Source organism: Urocampus carinirostris, chromosome 3 (genome assembly GCF_059441175.1).
Source record: "Urocampus carinirostris isolate Australia breed hairy pipefish chromosome 3, RoL_Ucar_1.0, whole genome shotgun sequence".
Lineage (NCBI taxonomy): Eukaryota > Metazoa > Chordata > Actinopteri > Syngnathiformes > Syngnathidae > Urocampus > Urocampus carinirostris.
This window is the reverse complement of record NC_142351.1, coordinates 39,000,434-39,020,829: the sequence shown is the minus strand read 5'-3', so window position 1 is coordinate 39,020,829 and position 20,396 is coordinate 39,000,434. Positions and strand designations below refer to the sequence as shown.

General features: G+C 40.4%; 1 protein-coding gene across 1 annotated transcript; it reads left to right on the top strand.

The window, feature by feature from the left end:
• Positions 1 to 3,140: 3,140 nt before the first annotated feature.
• Positions 3,141 to 17,292, top strand: f7i (coagulation factor VIIi). The gene is made up of 8 exons (XM_088331757.1): positions 3,141 to 3,307; positions 3,446 to 3,609; positions 6,395 to 6,419; positions 6,495 to 6,608; positions 8,289 to 8,426; positions 12,075 to 12,178; positions 13,854 to 13,974; positions 16,623 to 17,292. Exons 1-8 carry the CDS (start codon positions 3,250 to 3,252, stop codon positions 17,243 to 17,245), a joined length of 1,347 nt encoding a protein of 448 aa, XP_088187883.1. The 5' UTR covers positions 3,141 to 3,249; the 3' UTR covers positions 17,246 to 17,292.
• The last annotated feature ends 3,104 nt before the right edge of the window (positions 17,293 to 20,396 follow it).

The following is a 20,396-nucleotide window of genomic DNA, read 5'->3' as shown; positions in this document are numbered from 1 at the left end:
CATGATTGACTCAACCTGACTGTGGTGGATTACAGGCGGATGGTGCCATGTACATTTTCTGGAATTCTTGTGATTACCTAGAGTGTTTGCCAGTTGTTGTAGCTAGGTAGTTCAATGAGCCCTTGTCCTTTTTCATTGGTTTGTAGGTTAGAGCTTGTTCACAGGTTTTCTTCCAGTCTCTAAGAGCATTCGCAACAACTTGCAGGATGATATCTTTCTTTGGTGCTTTATCTATGATGTCTTGAACCAGGGCATAAAAGTCCCCAGTTTCTTCGTGACCGTGTTTTAAGGTTGGTGCATAGGCCTGGATGGCTGTGATGATGAGTGGCGAGGAAATGTATTGTGATGAAATTGGGCAACATCCTAATACAGATGCCTTGATGCTGTTGTGCACCAATAATCCCAGGACATACATGTGCTTGTTAGCTTCGCAACTATAGCAGAAAATGTGGCCCTCATCAGTTGTCGTTTGTTTTTTCCATCTGGTCTCGCTTAAAAGGTCCCAAGAATATCTTTCCAGCTCGTAAATGAGTTCTTTCAACCTTAGTTGTTGGTTCAAGGTGCGAAAGTTCCATGTAGCAGTGATAAAGGTGTGTAGGTGTCTTCCTATCAGTCACACACTTATCACCTCTTCCAGTAAAAATATATTTTTAGCTATTTTAGTTTTGTGTGAAGTTAACATAAATATATCTTTTTACATTTATGGGTTTCCCCTTCATTTAAAAAAAAGTTTATTTATATGTCAATAATTATCAATGGAATTAAGGATCATCTCGAGACTGCATCTGGATCTTAAGCTAGGTAGTTGTGATCATTCGATTGCTAAAATGAAATCACGGTTGCACTCCAGTTAGAAAAATATGTAATGTACAGACTAATAGAAAAAAACACTTCTAATATATACTATTTACATCTGAAATAAAAAACTATATACAACTGGGATAATGCACTTAAAACTAACAAGTCAAAATGATAACTGAAATAACTTACATTTGCACAAATTTGTGAAGATTAAGTTAAGTGTTTATTTAATAATACAAAAATGTCAGAACCAGATTAGGCAGTAAACCCAAACGCACAAAGCTTTATTGAGGAATCGGGGGATTTAGGAGCGGTGAAAAAAATGACAGCGATCCGGTGCTTGCTGAGCAGGAGAAACAGGAAGCCCTCGTCATCGGAGCATGGTCGAGGGAGATCGGAGAGTGGTCGGAGGACGGAAACAAGTCGGGCAGCCGGGACGGGAGATCGGAGCGTGGTAGGAGGCCGGAATCAAGTCATGTAACCTGAGACGACCTGGAAGCCAGGGGCGGACGAGCAGGAAACAGGACAGGATGGATCAGACGGGAGCCAGAGTCAAAAAGTGCTTGCCTTGCATGTGCGGAGGTTTGCTGACGGACTGACAAGGAGTGAATATGAGTAGTGTGTTTAAATAGAGAGGGGAACCAATCAGGAAATGAGCAGCAGCTGGGGCTAAACGAGTGGGCACAGGCGAAGAAAATGGGCAAATCATGACAACAATAAAGTAAAAATACTTTTGCAAATAAATACTAACTGCCCAAACTGTTTTAGAACCTCCCCAAAAACTTTTATACAACCAAAAAAATAGTCGAGAAAATCTACAAAATAAATCCTCTTGCCTAAAAAATAAGTTAATACAGTATCCTAACAAACAGTATATGCATTTTTAACCTCATATTCCCATTTTAATCAGATTTTATGGCCCTAGAGACACATCAGTGATTACGTTACACCCTTACAAAAATGGTTTCCCCCCTCTTTTATACGTCTTTTGATCATTATAAATTGTGTACGCAGTATATCGGACACCTAGAGTATTTCGCACATGCATGGTGATGGTGTCAAGCCACTGTACAATGCGTACGACTGAAATGGAAAAGTAGACTCAGAAAAGTACTTAGTACCTGGGGCGAGGTGAGGCAAGGCTGGGAGAGCCGGAACTATTTAATGAAAAAAGGGGCATAAGTCTTCCTTAATGTTGCTGAATTTTATCGAGCATAAAATCTCAAAACGATTAACCCAGACATTTTTGCTTTTCCTGATTCCAACTCAAAGACATAATATGTGTGTCCTAGCCCTTGAGTAAAAGTGTGATAATTGCCCAGATGGCCACAATTCAATTTGGGATAACACGCACGATCCAAAGCAATACCGTGATTCCAAATTGCTGAACTTTTTGGCTTAAATTCGTTAGTCAACACGCCAAGTCTTGACTGCCGTTCTGATCTACAAATAATGCGGAATTACTAATCAAATTGATTCCCCATGGCGGACAGGCTGAAACACCGTATTTTTAATGTGTCATTTGTCAACACCTGAATTTTCTAGTCGTGAGCAAATTCAAATTGACTTTGAAATACTCACTCCAGTCCAATTTCAGAGAGCCCAGGTGATTGACATCCCTATTGTGGACAATTTTCTCTACAGTACAGTGTGTTTTGTATTGTGATTGGGTAAACAGTCGATCTGCCACTTTTCTTCCTGTGTCTGCCTGTGTGTCAGAGATAAGATTGGGTCTAAAGAAATCCAGCCTTCTGGTATTAAAGCGGGATGTTTTCAAATGATGTAACCATTCACGACGGAGACTACCAGCACAATTACAAAAATGAAAAAGTGTTTTCTACTACGTTTGAAAGAAAATGCAAAAAAGGCTGTGTATATGCTTTTTTTTCCCCCTTTTATTTTCTTTGCTATTGAATGTGTTTGTCTTGCTGTTGGTCACCCCTTTGAGGGATATGACCAAGGTAGATAGATAGATAGATAAATAATGTGAGCCCTAGATTTCTAGACGACAGTGCCAGGGTAACCACACTGTGGAGACTATTGCCAGATTGCAACACAGATTGGGTTTTTGTGCTGTTGCCATTGGTGGTTGCTGTGGGGATGGACCAAATTGCACTTGCTTGTCATCATTCCCCCAATAATTAAAGGAAACTCTTTGGACAGAAGACGTCTGAGTAAATCAAACAAAATTGTCTGCCATTTGGGTAATATTTTACTTGTTTTGTCTAATATTGAGGTGGGTACAACTTTGGACTCCCAGTTTCAAAAGAACAAAACTCCAAATCCAGTTGACCTCTAGTTTGTTTGCAGATCTGATCGAAAAAGGGGCAACCTGTTTGTTTTACCGGGTCCGAGGGTCGCAAAGTCGCCGGAAGGCTAGTTTAAAGGCTCTGCCTCCGAGACAAGCGCACTCGCAACTTAATCTAGGGAAGTTAAACGCTGGACGTCATGTTGGCGAAAAGCTTCGTTGTGTCCATTCTGCTGTTTGACATCACTTCAGCTGCAGGTGCGTCTTCTTAGCATCTTTCTACGGATGCAATGCTTTTGTTTCCCAATTGTCTCCTCCTGGCTAATGTCATATGGTAGAAATGCGATTTTCTGCACATTTAAGGATCTTTGTCATATTCATCAATTTTGTAATCAGTGTTTGTGGAGAAGCAGGATGCATGGGCAGTGCTAAGTAGATGGCGAAGAGCTAACTCAGGTTTCTTGGAGGAATTAAAGCAGGGCAACCTGGAACGGGAATGCCGTGAAGAGATCTGCGACTACGAGGAGGCCAGAGAAGTTTTTGAGAACGACGCTTTGACGGTCAGCCCAGTCGCCCGTTGCGCTATTTTCTATACAAATGTATCTAAATCTATGAGATATGAGAAGTACAAACACTGGTAGTTTAGGTCCGCCTGAATTCAGCATCTGCAGTTGTAGGACCAAAGGGAGGTAGACAAAACTCCTGTGTAGAAAACAAAACAGTTATGTCCAGTCAATCAGACATTAGTCCAGCAACAAAAATATCTTCTGCACTTAAACTTTCCACCTACTCTCATCTTTAACAAATTACATTTCCACAAACACAGCAAAAAGTAATTCTTAACCATATAAACATGAGCAGTTGCTCATTTTAAGTACGATATGTTTTTTTTCTTGTTTAAAGATATTTTATTCTTCACATGGTAGATAATTTTGCACCTTTAAAATCTATTTTCCAAAAACATTACAAACACAATGAAATATTTTCATAAAATATATATTTAAAAAAGTGCTGAATTAACTACCTTATTCTAGATAAGATATTTCTGCTTACTTGAAACATAAAACTTCTTATTTAACAAGAAAAACAAAGATAAGATTTCATGCCACCTGGAAAGGCTACACTTAAAGTAAGTAATATTATCTGCTAATGGGGTTGAATAATTTATATAATATACTATTTCATTACATATATATATATATATATATATATATATATATATATATATATATATAAAACACAGTCCGGATAACACCCATGGCCGAAAAAGTTCAGGACACCCCAGGCAGGAGATCGAGGACTTCAAGGTCAAACAACTTTCCAACAGCTTTTGCTGTCGGCACAGTCCTTAATTACCGTGTTCTGATCAGAGTCAGGTGCATGTAATGAGGAACAAGTGTAGGGTCCTCTAGTTTGTCTGCCTGTCGCCATCTCTGGAGGACAGTGGCGTGCTGCATCCTAACAATTATATTGGGAATGATTCTGTGAAAATATTACTGTAATACAGTAAAAAAAAAAATCAATCAAACAGTAAACTAAAACAGATGAATTAAAATTAGGAAAACGTATTTGCTCATTGCAATGTTTGTATTATTTTGCATAACAGGGTTTCCTTTAAAAATACCCAACAAAAATTAAAATGATTGTTTAAAAATACAAACTATATACTAAGTTAAATACTGTATGAGGATGGATAGGCAAGTACTGATACCAGAAACTGGTACCTATGTAATCTATTATCTCAATCAGTGACCCGTTGAGTTGAATATCAGCATTGGTGTTAAAAAATAGTCACTTAGGAATATGAAAATATATCATTGAAAAAGTATACAATTCAGCATAAAAAGTATAACAATAATGATAAGAAAATAAAACGTTAGCGCTACAACTGAAATAATATTTTCTTTCCAGTGAGAGTTGCAGTAATAAGGCAATAAAAGCTCAGAGACAGTCTCTTCCCTTGAGCTGTCACCACGCTAAAAGAGAACATAAGACTGAAAATATAGACGTATTTCGCCAGTGTGTAGAAAAATTTGTATTTTATTTCTTGACGCTTATCTTGGAAACATGTTGCGACTAAATGTCATCAAACTATGTTTCATTGCGCTATTATTTTATTACTGATGCAGTCTCCAAGAACTGCCTTGTAAATGTTCGCCCATTTATCCTAACATCTCTTTTATCTTATTGTTCTCTTTTAAATCTTTTATCACATGTTTATCCTCGATAGCAATGACCATAAAGTCCGGTCAAGTCGTGTTTTTTTGTATAGCCCTTAATCACAAGGAGTCTCAAAGGGATGCACAGACCACAGACTGTTATTATACCATCCCCTGATCTAAAACCTACATGAGGTTAAGGAAAAACTCGAAAAACTCAAACCTCAACCTGAGGAAAATGAAGAAACCTTAAGAAGGGAGCGCACATGAAGTAATCCCCCTTCCAGGATGACAAGGCTGCAATGGATGTTGTAATAACAATTAAAACACAGATATCGTCAACAGGAAATATATGTCATTCATATGCCATAGAATAGAAGTGTGTTTTAAGCCTAGATTTAAACGGCTCCGGACCCGAGCACAGGGAGGAATTAAATCTGAAAGATATGAAGGAGCAAGTCCATGCATTATTTTGTATACTACCAACAGAACCTTAAAATCACATCTTAAGCTAACAGGGAGCCAATGCATGTTAGCTAAAATTGGAGTAATGTGATCAAACTTTCTTGTCTTAGTTAAAAGCCTTGCTGTAGCATTTTATACCAGCTGAAGGCTCTTGATTTTGGACTTCGGGTGACCGGGGAGTAGTGCATTACAGTAATCGAGACGGGAGGTAACAAACGCGTGAATTATAGTCTCCGCATCCGACTGAGACAGCATAGGGCGAATTTTAGCAATGTTGCAAAGATGGAAGAAAGCTGGGTAGGGTAGGGTAGGACTGGGTAATCATAAAGTATATCCTTTGTTGGTACTTTCTCTTTTAAATCTTATGTTCTTAGTTGGTTTCTGTTAATACACATGCTACACATTGAATAAAGCAAACAATCAAACATTTTACTTAAATGAGCAACATTTTCAGCCATTTTTCAAACTTATTTAACAGTTTTTTTTATCAGTATGTCGAAGGCAAAGAACATTTGTAAGCTCAAATATAGGCTCAAAAATGTAAATTCAAAATCAGACAAAATTATAAACACATTTAACAAAATAGCTCCACAATTAATCGTTCCAGAACAACCAGTTATACAACAAAAAAAATAAGCCATAATTGGCACATTATCCCCACATTGTGAAAATGTAATCGCAGTGCTAATGGCTATGCTTTTGCTCTTCTTTTCCTCTGTAGAGGCAATTCTGGGATACATATGAAGGTAAGCACCACTTACTTTAAGGACCCATTAGTGTTTCCCTTTTTTAACCTAACTTAAAGTCGTGATTCTGGTCAGGTCGAGACCCGTGCAAACTCAACCCATGTCTGAACAATGGCGTGTGCGTCGCCTCAGGGTCCTTGTTCAAATGCGAATGCGCCGAAGGCTTTGAAGGGCGCCTGTGTCAAATGGGTAGGAATTATAAAACTATGAGCTATCGATACGGGCATGTCATCACTCACAGTTCCTTGCAAAAGTATTGGCCCCCCAAGAACTTTTTGACATACAGTATTGCCATATCTCAGTCTTCAAAGTTTTAGATTCAACAACATGTTGGACACAATTGTGAAAAAACCCCAAATGTATTTAACATTTTATATCATGCTAACAAATACAAAATTGAAAATTAGGCATTGCAAAACTATTGGACCCCTTTGGGTTAATACTTTGTGCAACCTCCTTTTGCTGCGATCACTGCCACAAGTCTTTTTGGGTTTGTCTCTATAGGTTTTGCACAACTTGAAACAAAAATATTTGCCCATTCAGTCTTACAAAACAGCTCAAGTTCTTTATGGTTTGAATCATCAAAAACTTTCCACAAATTATCGATAGGATCGAGGTCTGGAGAGCCTTTATATTGTTAGTTTTAAACCATTCTATTGAAGGTTTTGTCTCTTGTTGAGGGTCATTTTCCTGTTGGAAGGTGAACCTGCGCCCCATTCTTAGGACTCTTGCAGACTCCAACAGATAATCTGCCAGAATTGCCCTTTATTCTCGCCTCCTCAACAATAACAATCTTGCAAGTGCCTGTTACCAGCTCAGTAGCCTAGATGGTAGTGTGCCCGCTTTGAGACTGGGAGGTCGCTGGTTCGCGCCTCGACCGAGACATACCTAATTGGTATAATGGCGGCGCCCTCTGGCTGCGGCTGCATCGACTCGCTACAACGGGTCAGATGTATCGACATTTCGTTCTGTGTACATTGTTACAAAGAATGACAATACAAAGGAAATTATTATTATTATTATTATTAAAGAAAAGCTACCCCAGAGTATGATGCTGCCACCACCATGTTTGACAGTGGAGATGGTGTTTTCAGGGTGGTGTGCAGTACCACTTTTACGCCAAATACAATGCTTTGCATTCAGCCCAAAAATTTTAATTTTGGTCTCATCTGACCAGAGCACCTGGTTCCACATGTAATTTGTGTCTCCCATGTGTCTTGTAGCAAACGCCAAATGTGCCTTTTATGGTATTTATTCAAAAAGGGTTTTCTTTTTGTCATTTTTCCATAAAGGGCAGATTTATGCCGAGAACGACAAATAGTTTTCTTATGCACAGATTGTTCCATCTCAGCTGTGTACGCCTGCAAGTATTCCAATATGATCATGGGCATCCACGCTTCCAAAAGGTTGCTTCTCTGAATAGTTCTCTTCTTGTTTGGGCCGAAAGATTAGGGGGACGGCCAGGTCTTGGCAGGTTTGTAATGGTTTTATACTCTCTACATTTTTATGTTATTGTTCGCACAGTGCCCCGAAAGATGTGTGAATGTTGCAAAATAAGTCCAATAGGTCGACAATGGATCATTTAGATATTATCAGAGAACTTCTGGAGTCAGTTGGCTAACTTGAGAGAACAGGGGGGAAATACTATTGCAACACCTACTTTTCAGATTTTGTTGTTGTTGTAAATATAATATAGAATGTTGAAATCATATGGTTTCACCTCACGATTGTTTCTTACATATCGTTGATTCTAAAGAAATGTTTTTAGTTTTTTTTGCTTAAAGTTTGAAGCCTGAAATGTGTCAATATGACAAAAAGTTCTTGGGGGTAGCAAATAATTTTTCCAAGCACTGTATTATTGTTATTAAGTGTTTGAAGACACGCTCAAGTGCGCCTACCACAACGGCGAGTGTCAACACTTCTGCGATGGCTCGGGAAGACGGCGAAAATGTTCCTGCGCTGATGGTTACATGCTGGGTGAAGACGGACGGCAGTGCATCGCTCAGGGTGGGTGTCTTTCTAACTAACAAAAACGAGTAGGATTCAATGGTCATTGTGGGTTGTTGTATTTTTACTCATGGCAGCCACATCTGGCCCAAAACAAAATGTTGCCTTTATTTGAAGCACATTGTGAGGTTGCATTACAGCAGTGTCTGAAATAACGTTGGCCCGGACGCCCGGGGCGTGCATTTTTTACGTCGGACGTATAACTTACAAAACGTCTCCGCCCAGGTGGCCGACAACTTTTTCAAGAAAAAAAAATCTTGAGTCTTTTTTTTTTTTTTTTCAAATCAAACGTTTGCTTAATTCCGATTTCGAAGTCTTCGTTCGGTCTGGAAATTTCGGAATTCCGTTTGGCAATTTGCATACTCGGCAGACAATCAGAAGCCTGCATCGAATAACTTCGTGCTTCCGGACTTTCCCGAGCTTTATAAGATCGTGCATTTGCATATCATTTTCTAAAGTAGACGCACAGAGAACACAAGAAAAATGGATGATTGGTTAGGAATCAAGCCAAAACCTCAGCTCCAGAAGAATTATTCAAAAGAACTAAATTGATGACGCTACAAAACGTAAACGTACATTAAAAGCATCGTGGAAAGAGGAGTTCACGTGGCCTGCAGCAGACGACGCAACGCAAACATTGCATGAATGAAGATGAGTTAATACACGTACATACTGATGGAAGATGGAAAACAGTGATGTCATATACAGTGGAACCTCGGTTCTCGACCATAATCCGTTCCGTTTCTTTGTACGAAAACCGAGTTGTACGATCACCGAAGCCGTTTTTTCCCATTTAAAGTAATGTAAAATTGTTTTAATCCGTTCCAACACCCTGAATGTTTATCTTGAATATTTAACGTAAAGCTAACCCAGGCTAATCGTACATTCGCGTTAGCGTAATCTTCCGTACGAAAGATTACGCTAACATGAACGTGTAAAAATAAAAACAATCAGGTCGTTTACACGTCATTTAGCACCCGGGTCTCCACAACAAGTGGTGAGCGGTTAAAGGATAAAGAAAAGAATTATGAATAGGATTTCTTACCGGTCGGCAGAAGCCATGCTGTATTCCTGAAAGAAGGGAAACTTGCACACCTTCTTCATATTTTGCTATTATTTCTTTCTTAAATGCAATAGTTGTACGCACTACTCTTCTTTATTCACCTGTAGCAACTTTGCTGCTTGCACCGACCTTCTTCCGAGGCATAATTAGGGGTTAAAACACTCCCTTCACCGCTTTTGAAAAACGAAAACAGAAGAGGAGTGCGCGTTGCCGTGACAACAGTTCTTCACGAGGGGTGGGGGCAATCTACACTCGTACGCTGCTCAGCGTCGCCCCTAGCGTACCGGCGTTCGAACTCCGATTTTTTGAACGAAAAGCGAAGCAAGAATTTCTCGAAATTTTTGGTTGAGAACCGATTTGTTCGAACTGAGAGGCGTTCGAAAACCGAGGTTCCACTGTACATGCAATGAATGTTATAAGTAGATTTATAATAAACTTAATTTTAAAGTGTTGTTCTGTTATTTATTCTGATTATCAATCCTTAATACTTTGCAACAATGGGTTTGATTATGATTAGCCGTCTTATTGTGTTTCAAGTTGTGAAAAATGGGCCAGGCAACTTTTCAGAGTTGATTGGTTATGGCCTTCGAATTAGCGAGGATAGCTATTCGTGTGCCTCTTTTGTACTTTTTAAGAATCGCAAGTTTAATTCCGTGGTTATCGTGTTTTTGGATATCCCTATTGAATTACTGCAAGCCTTGAGACACAAAGTGAATAAAAATTTAAATGAAATAATAACAATAGAAGAATACAGTACAGTACTGTATCGACGATTTGCAAAACCTTTACGAAGCACAACAGATTTGGAACTGAATGAAGTGAAAAGCATTGTGGGAAGTAATTCAGCCAATAGCATATCAGCATTTTCATGATGCCTTGATGCAAATAATTAGCAGCCAGCCTTTGTGTATGACGTTGATCAGTAGCAGACAGATCTTTTAGAGACTTATGAATTTTAAGTTTTTAACAAAATAATTTATTATTTATGTCGTATTGCAAGGAAAATGCTGCAAAGAGGGTCCGAAAAACATTTTATTCCACACCGTAAAGTGACCATGTTGTAAGACGAGGTCACCATATTACAGGGTCAACTATATCCATCTATCCATTAGCTTCCGCTTATCCGGGGTCGTGTTGCGGGGCAGCAGCCTCAACAGGGAAGTCCAGACCACCCTATCCCCAGCCACTTGATCCAGCTCCTCAACGGGATCCTGAGGCATTCCCAGGACAGCGTAGAGATGCAGTCTCTTCAGCATGTCCTGGGTTGTCCCTGAGGCTTCATGCCGGTGGGACATGCATGGAAAATGCCCGAGGGAGGCATCCTTATCAGATGCTCGCGCCAACTCAGCTGGAGCAGCAGCAGCTCTAAACTGAGTCCCTCCGGGATGGCCTAGCTTCCCACTCTATCTATTAGGGAGAGCCCAGTCACCCGGCGAACGAAACTAATTTCAGCCGCTCATATCCGGTATCTTGTTCTTTCGGTCATGACCCACTGTTCATGACCATGGGTGAGGTTTAGTGTTCCACAGCCCGGACAAAAACAAAACTGCTTCTCCTGAATCTAAGATTCGACTTCCTGACGGACCCTCCTTTCCACTACCCTCGAATAGACCTTACCAGGGAGGTTGAGAAGTGTGATTCCCCTGTAGTGGAAACAAATTCTCTGTTCCCCCGTATTAAAAAGGGGGACCACCACCTCAGGCTGCCAGTCCAGAGGTACTGACCCTGATGACCAAGCAATGTTGCATCTATAATTACTTATTACCAGAAATGATCGTAACTAATTTCAATTTCTTAGAAGATGTGTGGTGCTCTCAAAAGAGTTTCTTGTTTTTAATATTTTGAGAAAAAATATAAACACTCACGTTTGACAGATACAGTATTATAGATTAAAGAAGTAACAGATTGTGACCTATATGTTTCCATTTCAAAGTCGTAGAAATATACAATAGGTTTTATCATAGAGGACAATAAAAAATTAAAAATATTTACTGTTCAAGAACCAGAAATGTTGGGGATTTAGAGAAATCCTAAGTCAAAATGTATCCGACCATTAAATCAATTATACAATGGAGGTTAATTAATTACAGGTTAGTTGTTCCACCTTAACTTTAACTCAAGAATTAGAGTGCACATATCATGAATGGGGGCAGCACGGCGGCGCAGTGTTTAACGCGTGTGCGGCACAGTTCTGAGGTCATGAGATCTAACCTTACTGTGTGGAGTTTGCATGTTCTCCCGTGCTTGCATGGGTCTTCTCCGTGCACTCCGGCTTCCTCCCACATTCCAAAAACATGCATTTCAGGTTAATTGTCCGGTCCAAATTGTCCCTAGGTGTGAATGAGCAAAGGAGTAGTCTGTCTCAGTGTGCCCTGCGACTGGCTGGCAACCGGTTCAGGGTGTCCCCTGCCCACTGCCCGAAGATTGCTGGGATGGGCACCAGCAACCCCGCGACCCTACTGAGGATGAGGGGTGCAGATAATGAAGGAATGAATGAATATCATGAATGGGTTATAGTTCAGAACCATTTTGAGTGACAGAAAACAGGAAACAAGAAGGCACTTTTTAATAAAATTGTCTTTTAGTGGAATTCCCATGTGGTCAACTGGTTCCAAGCAATGACAGCATGATGGGTCAGACCAGGCTTGTTGGATCCAACCATTGTCCAGAAGGAGCGTGTCCTTGGCAGGTAAAGCTCTCATCATGACTGAAAAATCAAGAAAATAAGTTTCACCATAGAGACCTAGAAGTACAGGGAGTGCAGAATTATTAGGCAAATGAGTATTTTGACCACATCATCCTCTTTATGCATGTTGTCTTACTCCAAGCTGTATAGGCTCGAAAGCCTACTACCAATTAAGCATATCAGGTGATGTGCATCTCTGTAATGAGAAGGGGTGTGGTCTAATGACATCAACACCCTATATCAGGTGTGCATAATTATTAGGCAACTTCCTTTCCTTTGGCAAAATGGGTCAGAAGAGGGACTTGACAGGCTCTGAAAAGTCAAAAATAGTGAGATATCTTGCAGAGGGATGCAGCACTCTTAAAATTGCCAAGCTTCTGAAGCGTGATCATCGAACAATCAAGCGTTACATTCAAAATAGTCAACAGGGTCGCAAGAAGCGTGTAGAAAAACCAAGGCGCAAAATAACTGCCCGTGAACTGAGAAAAGTCAAGCGTACAGCTGCCAAGATGCCACTTGCCACCAGTTTTGCCATATTTCAGAGCTGCAACATCACTGGAGTGCCCAAAAGCACAAGGTGTGCAATACTCAGAGACATGGCCAAGGTAAGAAAGGCTGAAAAACGACCACCACTGAACAAGACACACAAGCTGAAACGTCAAGACTGGGCCAAGAAAAATCTCAAGACGGATTTTTCTAAGGTTTTATGGACTGATGAAATGAGAGTGAGTCTTGATGGGCCAGATGGATGGGCCCGTGGCTGGATCGGTAAAGGGCAGAGAGCTCCAGTCCGCCTCAGACGCCAGCAAGGTGGAGGTGGGGTACTGGTATGGGCTGGTATCATCAAAGATGAGCTTGTGGGGCCTTTTCGGGTTGAGGATGGACTCAAGCTCAACTCCCAGTCCTACTGCCAGTTTCTGGAAGACACCTTCTTCAAGCAGTGGTACAGGAAGAAGTCCGCATCCTTCAAGAAAAACATGATTTTCATGCAGGACAACGCTCCATCACACGCATCCAAGTACTCCACAGCGTGGCTGGCCAGAAAGGGTCTAAAAGAAGAAAAACTAATGGCATGGCCTCCTTGTTCACCTGATCTGAACCCCAAAGAGAACCTGTGGTCCCTCATCAAATGTGAGATTTACAAGGAGGGAAAACAGTACACCTCTCTGAACAGTGTCTGGGACGCTGTGGTTGCTGCTGCACGCAATGTTGATCGTGAACAGATCAAAGCACTGACAGAATCCATGGATGGCAGGCTTTTGAGTGTCCTTGCAAAGAAAGGTGGCTATATTGGTCACTGATTTGTTTTTGTTTTGTTTTCGAATGTCAGAAATGTATATTTGTGAATGTTGAGCTGTTATATTGGTTTCCCTGATGAAAATAAATAATTGAAATGGGTATACATTTGTTTTTTTTTAAGTTGCCTAATAATTATGCACAGTAATAGTCACCTGCACACACAGATATCCTCCTAAAATAGCTAAAACTAAAAAAGCCCCACTCCAACTTCCAAAATATTCAGCTTTGATATTAATGAGACTTTTGGGTTCATTAAGAACATGGTTGTTGTTCAATAATAAAATTAATCCTCAAAAATACAACTTGCCTAATAATTCTGCACTCCCTGTATTTCGAACCCCAAAACTGACATAGAACGTGGCATTTTCTCTTCTGTTAGGTTCTTATTCAGTTGGACGGAGCCAGTCACTGTGGAGGCGTGCTGATCAAACCTGACCGGGTTCTCACTGCAGCTCATTGTGTCCACAGAATCAAACCCGACAAGCTGATGGTGGTGGCAGGTAAGCAATACATGAGGTCACCATCATCCAAATCTAGCTCAAACTCATGACCTATGGGCCAAATGTTGCCCAACGCATTATTTTATGTTGCCCGTGAGAGAATGCTGAGAGAATCACACAAGGAAAATTAGCTGTATCCTGTCAAACAATGACCTGCAGATTTTATGTTTGGGTTTGCAGAGCACTTGTCATGTCAGGTAAGAGAAATTAAGCCAGGGGAGTACAAATTTTGGGTCAGCGATGGTAACCTGAAAATGTGTGAGGGCAGAGGACGTCTTTGTAGATTGCTATTTAGCCTGGCATTCTTTAAACAGTCAGACACAGAGGCATAAGGCATAAGCGAGCTAAGCGGCTGCTTAGAGCCCCGCAACCACTAGGGGGCCCCAAGTGTGGTTAACTTTTTTGGTGCCAACGTTGTCCCCACTGTCACTTTGTGTGTCCACTCTAAAATACTTCTACATAAATACAACAAACATGCTACACAAAAACTACACGCAAGTAGTATTATTTCCATCCATCCATTATCTCAGTAGGGTCGCAGGGGTGCTGGAGCCCATCCCAGCTATCTCCAGGCAGTGAGCAGGGGACACCCTGAACTGATTGCCAGCCAGTCGCAGGGCACACAGAGACAGAAAATTTGCTCGCTCATTCACACCTAGGGACAATTTTGACCGGCCAATTAACCTGACATGCATGTGGGAGGAAACCGGAGCGCCAGGAGGGAACCCATCCAAGCACGGGGAGAACATGCAAACTCCACACAGGAGGTTAGATCTCATGACCTCAGAACTGTGCTGCACACGCGCTAACCGCTGCGCCATCCATTTGCAGATAATTTTGCATTTTCACATTTTTTTAAAGATTTATTTTAAGAATTATTATTTGGAAAATCAGATAATCTTTCCTTTATTTTCTTATTTTACCAGGACAAAGATTTAAAATACAGTCGAATGACAAAAAAATACTTCCAGTAAATTATCTTCCAGCGGAATAAGAATGTATTTATTCCTTAAATTATAAATTCAAACTATTCTATACCCAGTAATCCAATGGCTCTGCAGAGTGCAGTCATTAGAACAAACGGGTCAAAAAGGAAATATTTCCAAAAGTTTATTGAGAACTATTGTATATTATTTATAAATTGATTATAATAATGGGGATTTAAGTTTACAGGAACTAAACTTTTTGTTTTAGATCAGGGATCACCAACATTTTTAAAGCCGGTAGCTACTCTTGGTGTTACTGTTTGGCGTGAAGGTTTAAAAAGTTTGACATGCATTTCAAAAATACCATATAACGTTAATAATATGATGTTACTATGCCATCATTATGTTATTACCAAGGTGTGTAGTTAAAATAGACTAAGTCAACAACTAAAACTCTCGTCTTGTCCATTTTAACTTTATTCCTGATTGTCTCTTTCTTTGGTAGCAGAGGACGTCTTTGTAGATAGCTAATATTGTCAACAAATTCTACATAGTCTGTTTTGCTGTGAGTACATATGTGCTGCGTTGTGTTTGTAAGGTTTACTATCGCTTAAAGGGAGAGTGTGTAATATTTAGTACCTCCTAGTGGTACAAAAAATGTAATTGGGTAAATTAAAAAACATTGATTTAAATACTAGGCAAAAATACATGAACTATTATCGCAATGTAGCGCTGTGAGGTGTATCACAAGCCCTTGCTCATACCAGACAACACAGTGCCATATGTAGGTCAAATATGACACATTGGGGCTTTGAATAAGAAAATATGTTAATTTTTATTGGGGAAAAAAAAATCATAGGTCGAGACTTTTATAAAGTGGTATCGTAACAAATAGTTGCCGCCAAGTTTGTCGGCGTTCTTGCTGTGGCACTGGTTTCCATCCATCTGTTATCTTCCGCTAATCCGGGCTCAGGTCTATGGGGCAGCAGCCTTAACAGGGAAGCCCAGAGCTTCCTATGCCAGCTACTTCTTTCAGCTTATCCGACGGGATTTCGAGGCGTTCCCAGGCCAGCCTAGAGACATAGTCTCTCCAGCAAGTCCTGGGCCGTCCCCAGGGCATTCTGCCGGTGGGACATGCCCGGAACACCTCCCGAGGGAGGCGTCCAGGAGGCATCCTTATCAGATGCCCGAGCCACCTCAACTGGCTCCTCTCAATGCGGAGGAGCAGTTGCTATATACAGAGTCCCTCCCGGATGACTGAGCTTCTCACCTTATCTCTAAGGGAGAACCCAGTCACCCTGCGGAGGAAACTCATTTCAGCCACTTGTATCCAGGATCGTGTTCTTTCGGTCATAACCCACAGTTCATGACCAAGGGTAGGGGTAGGAACGTTGATCGACCGGTAAATCGAGAGCTTTATGTTCCAATAAGTCAAATGGTCAAATATTACACACTGGGGTTTTAATAAGGGTGATTTCAGTAATTGTTAAGGGGAGTAATTGGCTGAGGTAAAATGTTAAAAACATGTCAATGATTTACCATGCCCGTTAGAAATTAAAAAGACAATCACCCATCACTGGTGACATAATTCCAGAACTGGTCAGCGGTCTACTCTGGTATTCTTAGGGGACTCTCTGGTGCCCGTGGACACATTTTTGACCCCAGTGCTAGATTATATGTACAGTTTGTATCTTATATGTCTTTGATCTGACTTGTTTCCAGGGGAACACAACCTGGACATCGTCGATGGCACAGAGCAAAGAATCTCAGTTTCTTCGGTGATCATTCAGGAAGGTTACCAGCCTGAGACAGGCGACAGCGACATGGCGCTTCTGCATTTGAACGGAAACGTGACGCTAGGTCGACACGCCCTGCCCATTTGCCTGCCTACCAAGGACTTGGCAGAGCGTGAGCTTTTGCTGATCCGCTACCACACCGTTTCCGGCTGGGGCAAGAGAACCAGCGGAGGAAACGACCAGGGCGGGTTCCTCGCTTCCCCGGTCCTCCGCAAAATGTCCGTGCCCCTCATCGAGAATTCCAAGTGCTCGCAAAAAGGCCGCTTCAACTTTACAGAAAACATGTTATGCGCTGGTTACCTTGAGGGTCAACAAGAAAGCTGCCGCGGAGACGATGGGAGCCCCTTGACGACGCTCTTTGGCTCCACCCACTTTCTAACGGGCGTGGTGGGTTGGGGGCGTGGCTGCTCCGTTTCAGGATATTTTGGCGTTTACAACAACGTTGCCAAATTTCTTGATTGGGTGGAGTCCAAGAATATACCCATAATGCCAATAGCACCTGACATGCTGCAACAGAAAGTAATTGAGGACTCAAAAACATTTAATTGATTTGAAATAAGATGATGTCCCCATTAAAAGTGTAAGGTCTCCCAAAATGTCTCCCTTCTTTATATTGTGTGGTGTATTTCTTGTGTCATTTCTGGTTTTCCGATGGAAATACTCTAACTGTTCTGCAAAAACTAAATCATCGTATGTATTCATGTATTATGTAGGGTAAGATTGGGCATAAAAAAATCCAGCCCGATCCAACAGAGCCTGACCCAGCCTGACCTGACAAACTAACTTGAGCCCAAATCAAAACCCAAAGTTTTATATGTTATTTTTGAGGACTTAGAAAGATGACAGGTCATTTATGAAAACAAGTTAAAGCCTCTCGTTTGTATCAAAAAAATCGAAGTCAAGACTGTATAAACACTTACACCTTTTATGACAGGAAAATATTAGGCTGCCTGCCATTTTGCCAGGTTGAAAATTGGGCCATAAACCAAAGCAGCAGTAGCGCTTTAAGAATCTAGGGCGGCACTTTAAGAGAGAGGAGGAGAGAGAGAGAGAAAGAGACAAAGAAGAACATTGACGGAAGGAGTTCTTCTATTTGGCATTAAATTAGTTGAGTACAGTATCCACTCATTGTTTTAGTGTACATTTTATATACATATACTAATTGAAAAAAATCAGCGAGAGAGAGAAGCTCGGCCTGAACCACATGTAATGATTAACATTTTAGGCCAGAACCCAGGCTAAAAACCTTACCGCTGATATAACGCACATTTTGCTTTACCTAAAAAAGAGCTCAAATTTAGGTGCATGTTATACACAAAGCATGGAGATTAGGCGCGTGGCTGCTCCGTTCCAGGAAATATCGGCGTTTGTAACAATGTTGCCAAATTTCTTGATTGGGTGGTGTCCGAAAACATGGCCATGACCCTACGTGCTGCAACATAAAGTACCGGTAGTTGAAGACTCAATAACATTTCATTGATTCATAATTAGATGATGTCACTCATCCAAAGTTTCAGGTCTCTCAAAATGTCGACCTTTTTTATATTGTGTGAATTTCTAGTGTCATTTCTGGTTTTCTCGGTGGACATAAGTGTTTTGCAAAAAATATATCATTATACCATTAACACAAAGTTTTGCTCATTTTAAGTATTGTATTTTCCGGACTGTAACGCCCACCTGGTTACAATGTGCATCCTGAAAATGTTCCTCTGTGAGCTATGTCTTTCATATATAAGGCACATGGAATTAAAACTACAGTAAGAGCAGTGGCTAAGATAAAAAAAAAAGAAAACCATCAGAAAATTAAAGAAAATATTAATAATTATTTCATAGAACATAGTTATTATGAAATCTGCCTTCAATACTAAATTAAATTAATTATTTTGTTAAATAGCGTATATAGAAGCATTTCAATATACAATTAAAATTATGCATTTCTGATTTTCCGCTGATTTCCGGTCATTAGGACGCACTTTCGAATTTCTGGGTAATTTGTGGTTTTTAGGCAAGCCTTCATATCAAGGAAAATACGGTACAATTCTCTCTTTTTTATGACATGGAATCTTGTTTTTTACAAACTAGTCTTATTTTATGTTATTAAAAAAATAATAATAATTTTTCGAAAAGGAAAAAACTCCCCCAAAAGAGACTCTGTGTTTAAGGGCTATACAAATAAAATGACTTGAAAACGAGATGAAATATAATTTTGCTCAATTTAAGTTTAATTTCCATGTTTCTTTTTTCATTCGTTTCTTAAATCACTTTACCTTAAAATAAATGTATAATGTCTAGTTGATGGTGGATAGCTTTGCCCATTTTGGGAAATATTTTCTTCAAAGATTACAAAATACTGTATTTTTGCACCTTATAATACGTTGCTCCTTACCTACCAGAAAATGGTTGGTTGGTATGTTGAATTCGTTAACTAATTAGGGTCGTAGGGGCACCATTTCCTGTGGTGTGTCTTGGGCAAGTACAGCCTGGTGGGGCCCATCCATCTCCAGGCCAAAAAATGTTTCCACCTGGTCATACAGTGGATACAATTGGATAGGCAAAGTTACAGTTACTGTAAAGATGCTGCATAGGGCACCTGTCCTGCCTTTGAAAAACATGTAAAGTAGTCTTCGAGTGCCCTTTTGTGGTTAACATGTTCATCGTTTGTTGCCAAATGGAAACATAAGAGAGAAGGGCAGAACTTGTACGGCAGCTTAGTCGCCAACTTTCGAACGCTCATTGCAAATCCTCTTTTGTTGTGCTTTGATGTTTGGACAATATTTGTCCACAACGTATGAAATTTATCGCGATTAACATACAGAGTGGTCTTCAAGGGCCTTATTGTGGTAAACATGCTGGTTTCTGCTAAAATGTATTACAGTGGTGAAACCAGATGTTATAAGGTGAATTTATGTTCTATGAAATAAATTATATTAATTTAAATGTATTCATTTGTTTTTATGCAACCGTAGCTCTTACTGTAGTTTTAATTCCATGCGCCTTATAATCCGGTGTGCCATATAGTATGGAAAACGCGGTACTTAGAACTAGCAAACCAATGAAGGTAATAATTTATCTTTTGTAATATATAATATTAATTCAACATTTTTAAATGTTTACACTCATTGGGGCACATTGGATGTACTGTAATAAATGTTTTCAAACAATAGAGTTTGCTGAAAAGTGACCAAGACGTGCCAACCACGTTGCGGGTGAGTCATTTTTAAACATTATGCTCAAGCTGAACAAACAAAGAACACAAAAACCCAACAGTTCCTAATCAAAGTCTGCTAAAACCTCAGTGGGGAGCTAACCGAGGACAACGAGAAGTCGATAAAGTACTCCCACGCTCCGGAATCATAATGTTGCTTAACCAAAGCATCAGCCTAGTTGATTTTGGATTCATTGTTATTCTTTTAACAGTGGTTGGAGTCGGTTTTCGTTTTAGAAGCAAGGCCGTGTTTGGTGAAAATGAGGAAAAACAGCCCAGATACGTTATAAGAAGTATTGGATGATTTACAACATTGTTCTATGACGCTCACATCCAAACAGAGAGAAAAAAAGATACTCCGGTCCCTCCTTGGATATGCTCAAGGTTTATCTTTCTGCATGGGGTACATTTTCGATCCTGACAAATTGTGACAAATCGACCCCCTCCCTTTCAGATGGGCCTAATCGGGCATGTTGACACCACGGCCTCCCCCGC

Coding starts and splice junctions, on each gene's coding strand:
- f7i (XM_088331757.1), top strand. CDS start 3,250: ATGTTGGCGAAAAGCTTCGTTGTGTCCATTCTGCTGTTTGACATCACT. Junction 6,420..6,494: donor ATTCTGGGATACATATGAAG/GTAAGCACCACT, acceptor GATTCTGGTCAG/GTCGAGACCCGTGCAAACTC. Junction 13,975..16,622: donor CAAGCTGATGGTGGTGGCAG/GTAAGCAATACA, acceptor ACTTGTTTCCAG/GGGAACACAACCTGGACATC.